This window comes from Fringilla coelebs (genome assembly GCF_963513975.1).
Source record: "Fringilla coelebs genome assembly, chromosome: 4".
In the NCBI taxonomy this organism is placed as follows: Eukaryota; Metazoa; Chordata; class Aves; order Passeriformes; family Fringillidae; genus Fringilla; species Fringilla coelebs.
In genome coordinates, this window is record NC_140032.1 from 24380105 (window position 1) to 24386104 (window position 6000).

Sequence of the window (6000 nt, forward strand, 5' to 3'; positions counted from 1 at the left end):
TCCTTTCCAAAGAATAATGAGGATTTTTCTAGCTGACTTTTAGAAAATATATGTGTATAATTTTTTTTGTGAAACAGGAATTAACAGTTTTCTTTTAGCTGATTTCCAGTGCCCATATGTATTTAATTGTTCTCTGTGTTTTGTTAAATACATTCTTCTATTCACTTGATGGGAGAATATGACTGGCTCTGTGCCAGTAAAACTATTATTTAATTATTGCATTCAGTCACCTAGCCTTTTCCCACTTGCTTCCTCCATTTTGCAGTTTAGCATGTCAGAAAACGCAGTGTTCACTCACTTTTTACACATCAACCTTTCCCATTCTTTGCACAGCAAATCTGGACTTTCTGGTGCTGGTGCTGTATTGCAGTGCCAATTTTCTCAGTTTATGGGCAGATTTCCAGGCAGTCATTTGTACCCTCAGTGTCCCTGCTGCCAGGGGGCCCCTGGCTGTGAGAGCTGTGGGCAGACAGGACACACAGAGCCCAGCTCCTTGCAAGGTCCCAGAGAACAACGTGGGCCAGTGATGTGAAGTGTGTGAGTGCATTTTTGCTGCCTTAACAAGAGGCCTTGCTTATGTGCTTGGCAGAATAGAAAATAGGGCATGCAATTTATCTGCACTGCAAAGGTGTCCACAAGAGGGATGGTGTGGGGCCTCCCTAATTTTTCTCAGTATTTAAGGAATGATGTGGACCAGAGGCTGCTTCCCAAAAGCTGCAGGTATTCTAGTAAAGCCAGATGCAGAGCCATATATCTGTGTTTATTCCTTGATGAGGAATTACCATCTCCAATCATGGAGATGGTAATGGTTTATATCCAAGACAGGTAGCAGCAGACAGGTTTATTGACCAGACAGAGTTGGGGCAGTAGAAAACACAGTGGACCTCGTTCTAGTTCTACAGATATTGGGAATTTAATATTTGAAATATGATGTTAATTTCTGGATGTCCTCAAGGGAAAATTGGGAAAATAATTTTATGAATTAAAAGGATCTGGAAAATATGCTGAGTGATTTAGCCAAGTCTGTGGCATTTCCTTGCCAATGGAATATCTAGCTATGACCCCTGGGCTCCTCCAGCAAAATTCAGTAAAGAGAGAATCAGCAAAATTGATAGGCAAATGGTTCACAGGCTTTGAAATTTAAAAAAATTGGGTAAAAAACCTGAAAACTCACTTGTCTACTTCTACTCACTTCTACTACTGAAGATTATGCCCATTGTCCCTCATAGTCCTTATGTCACACTCTGGAGGAACAGACTATTTAAGGCTTCACATACCTTTCTGAGTAATTGTGGACTGAGCACAACCTAGGAAGAAAAAGAAAGGCATCACTTTCTGTTCAGAAAGCACCTATTGGACTTAACAGCTGTGTTAATTACTCTATTAATTATGGATTCTGTGTGTTAAGACTCAAAGATCCAGAGGGAAGGTTAACCTCTACAGACTTTTACTTATATTTCACTTGGGGTAGCCATTAATCAGAGATGACAGAGTGGCATTTAAAAACATTGATAGCCATTCTGATGTTTGGGTTTTAATTTAAAAACCATGGCGTTCTATTTTGCAAGGAACACAGCTGACTGAATGTCATCAGAAATATAAATCCTTTAAAATATAAACCTATAATGGGAAACCTGTCCAACTTTTAATTACTGTGTTGTAAAAGCCAATTAGCATTACACAACATCACGGAAACAGAGGGCAGAAGTCACAGGAATGCTTTTCCCTGTGGCAACAGAGAAGAGACCTTTTCCTAAAGGGGGCAATTTGAGGCTTGTCCAGCTTAAGGAATTTGGAGTGCTGCAATCCCATCATCAATAAAGTTGCAAATCCTTAATGTCTCTACTTCAGAAGAGCAGCACAAGCTTTGTCTGAAGCTGCTGCAGCGTATTCAAACCCCAAGCTAATACTCCATGGGCTGTCTTGGCCACGTTGTGCCAATTGCTGCCATTGCCTGTTCCCTGCGTGAAAGCAAAGATGAGAGGACAAGCATGAAGGGGGCCAACAGACTGCTAAAATCTGCCCTGCTGGGGACACAGACAGCCTCATGCACATGTTGGAGCTGGTGCACTCTGTGCCCATGATCCATAATGGATTTCAGTAGGAGAGTCAGCACAATAAGGCTAGCTCATCAGTCCCCTGTCATCTACTGTGACTAATTAACTACAACTAATTACCTTGTGGGATACTATTTTTTAAATATCTCTCATTGAAAGTATAACACTGTAAGAGTAGTGTCCACTGAAAATGTGGCTTTCCACATCCACTAAAATATTAACATTTTCTTTTTTAACTAAAATCATCAAACACAGTCAAAAGTGCTGCTGTTTTTTACAAACCTAATCAAAAAGACTTTCTGTAGGGAAAAGAACCTTAGTAGGGTGTCATAAAAAGAGCTTTGAAAGGTTTGGTTCCCTTTAGTTGGCTTTTGGGCTACACACTTGTAGCCTCAGTAGTGCCCAGCAAGGTTCTGTGAATGGCTGGACACTTAGAGTCACACATATATTCCCTGTGCTCACCAGCAGCTTTTCCTGTACCTCCCAGAAACTGGGAGAGATGCTGGTGAGGAGCTGGGGCTGACCATGGGCAGCTCAGACTAATGGCACATCTGAGATGTGTGCCAGCATCCCACTGCACCCCAGCCCTGTGCCAGGGTCCCACCACACCTTCTAGTTAAGGCTGGAAGCAAACTCCGACAAAGTTTACAAATTTGGAAATGCAGGGACCAGCAAACTGGGGCAGGCATGAATTCACCATGGGTGAGGATGTGGCCAATTGCCCCAGCAGCAAGCAAGGCCTGTGTATCTGTGCCTCAGTTTCCTCAGCTTTTGTTGGTTTCTGGTTAAAAGTGTCTGCCAGTATTTCACTATATTTAATATTCAATGAAATCTGTTCCTTAAGTGAAGTATAGATGTTCAAATGTGGTGGTCTAATTAGAAGAGAAGGGAACAAGAGTTCCATATCCTCCCTAACACTTGAATTTTGTCTGCAGATCTCTTAGCATTTACTTTCTGGAGGAAAAAAATCCCCAGCGCTTCAGTAGAGCTTTGGCTTGGGACACAGAAACCCTAAGAGGCTTAATGCAGTCAGACTAAGTTATTTCTATGTACTGTTGTGTCTGACTTTAATGTTTTAGAGTGTTTTCATTAGCCTTTTTCTCCTTTTGTTACACATTAGGCACATTATATCTTCATTCAATGCTCAGCTGCCAGAATATTTGAAATACAATCTCCCCATTTTGCTGCATTCTCTGATGTGTTGTATATTTATAAAATTGTAATTTTTTGACATAATAACTAGAAATATTTTTTATTCTGCCAGGAAATGTACCCTGTAAAATAAGGGGAAGACAGTCAGAATTTCCAAGCTGTGTCACCTTTTACAGAAAAGGCAATGTGATATGTCACATTACTATTTAGGCATTACTATCAGACCTGTGATTAGATTTTCCTCTCCTTCTAGCTTTACTAAGGTTGACCTAATTGCAATATAATTAATGTGATTCAAATTTGTCCTCAGCCTATTTAAAGTTTCAAGTCCATATCTTCTAATCATCTCTGGTTTTTGCATGGTAAAATACCTGACATTTTTCATCTTTTCCTAATAGGGTGCTGAGAAAATTTTACTAATGAATGAATCTGGGGAACTGCAGGATCTCTTAAACAAAATTGAGGTAATTGTATTTCTGCAAATAAATATAGGGAATATACATTTACTATTTGTAATCAAGTAGATTTTTTTTTCTACCATTTCCTTTTCTTCTGCTATAAATTCATGAACCCAAATGCTTTTCTTGTTTTACTGTTTTTTACACCCTATTTTGGGGTGGAGGCCCTAAAATGTTATTACCAAGCCAAATGTGTGTCCTAATCTTGGGTCAAAAAAGTACATATATAGGACAAACAATGTCAGACTACAGGAAACTGATAACTTCTCACTGAATACCACCACTGCTTCACTGCCTTTTGGTGTTTTTTGGGTGTGTTTGGTTGGTTTGGGGTTTTTTCCCTCTCATTTTTTTTTTCCTCAAAATGGGTTTTACTGCAGTTGCAAGGAGCAGTCTGTTTTCTTCATTGCTGGAGATGCCAAAAATGGTTCCACAAAGTGCCATCTGTTCAAGGAGGAAATGGCCATTGCTCCAGAAACTGAGCTAAAGCAATTTTGCTTTTTTTTTGTAACTTCTGTTAGTTCTCTTAACTACATCCAAATGTATCTGTATATTTACAAGCCCAACAAGCAATAATGAATGTAAAGATTAAAAATATTATTCTCCTAAAATTTTGAGATTATTTGCAATAATGTTCAATAAAGTAAAAAATCACCAAAAATTACAAAATGTGGGAGCACACCTGAGATAAAAAGAATGTTAATTTTACATTGAATATTTCCAATTGTTGTCCCTGGAAGAGCTGATAGCAATGAGAGCTGTTTGCCTTGTGAAGAAGAACAGCAAGTTTATGAGCTACAGAAAAAAATGCCTTGTTTGCATGTTTATCTGAGTTTTCAATAGGTGAATGCTATTATTAGTGGATTTGCAGAAATATTTTCATTTTTCTCAATGGTGCTCCAGGTGCTACATTTTTTGTGGGTATTTTACTGTACTCTGGTAATAATTTGTCACTAATTTGTAGTGGTACATAATTCTTCAGACTGACAGTAGCAGGAATTGTATGGATTTTTGTTCTTTCTTTGTGAACAAACCTGCAAAGTCCGTACTCAGCAGTTCAATGCTAAAACAGGTGGTGGTAAGTACCCAAAGTGGTAAACCTTTCCTTTCTCTGATTTGAACTTTGAGGAAATTGTTGAATAAGCTAGCCAAATTTTCAGCAAGTGGAACTTAAAAGAGTCTTTGAAGTCTCTTCTTCTATGCACTGCTGTCTTTAATCCAATAAAAAAATAAATTTATTGTTTTACTTGGGAACTGGGACAATTGAGAGGCCTCAAGCCTTCCTTGAAGCAATTTTCTCTGGGTATAGCTGTAGGACATTGATGATTTTTCTTCTTTACTCTAAAAGCTTCAGCATTCTACCCCCATAAATTTGAGTCCACCACTTATTTCCTTGAGTACCACTTGTCAGAAGCTATGCATGGCTTTTTGATATCATCAGCTTTAACTGTAATAGGTATAATATGTTCAGCATGAGCATGCAAATGCTGAAGGTAATAATATATATCTTAATGTACAGCATAGAACACATAACATCAGCATAAACTGCCTGGAGTTTGGATTCAATCATCTCAATTCCTCCTAGATTTAATCTAGACCCAAACAACATCCAAGTAATGCATGCAAGCTATCCTTTAGCTTGCTGTTTTGGCAAGTGTAAATGCAGGCTATGGAGGTATTAAGTGACCAATGAACCTGCAGTGAGCCTCTCAGACACTGCATGTGGACCTGGCCAAAGGAAAAAGCAGACCTCCTGCTCTTCCATGGTGGTTTGCCACGGAATGGGGTGGTGGACCTTGTCCAAAGTGGGAACCAGGATGTGGATTTTCAGCTGTCCTGGAGTCCTCCTTGTCCTAGACCTTATGGTGGTTGATGAGGTAACACATCTGTCTTTCTTTCATTCCTTGAGCAGAGAGTCCAGCATCCTCAAGAGTGCCTCTCTTGCGGGGGCTTTGGTTTCCTGCCGTGCTCAGCGTGCCATGGGAGCAAGATGTCCGTGTTCCGGAACTGCTTTACGGACTCCTTCAAAGCCCTCAAGTGCACTGCTTGCAACGAGAACGGGCTCCAGCGCTGCAGGAGCTGTGCAGGCTAAAAATGGCACCTCCACAGGTTCAAACTAATTTTATGGTACTGCACCAGTTTGTAATATGTATTTTTTTTTAATTAATCCATTTATCCAAAACAGTCAATAAAATTCCATTTGTTGTATACTTCTGGTTTGAGTGTTTGAGCTTTTTAATCTTTGGCTGTTGACCATCTAATGAACTCTAAAATACATCTTTCTCATTTCCTCACAGAGAGATTTGTAGTCTGGAAAAATAATCACATATATG

At 39.5% G+C, this 6000-nt stretch overlaps 1 protein-coding gene across 1 annotated transcript in view; it reads left to right on the forward strand.

Moving 5' to 3' along the window:
• Positions 1–5759, forward strand: part of GRXCR1 (glutaredoxin and cysteine rich domain containing 1) — a gene marked incomplete at both ends in the record, with an annotated part of 39262 nt that extends 33503 nt beyond the window's left edge. The window contains 2 exons of the mRNA XM_084203999.1: positions 3608–3673; positions 5580–5759. Coding sequence (XP_084060125.1) covers positions 3608–3673; positions 5580–5759 — 246 coding nt within the window. The remainder of the gene's footprint in view (positions 1–3607; positions 3674–5579) is intronic.
• Positions 5760–6000: the final 241 nt, after the last annotated feature.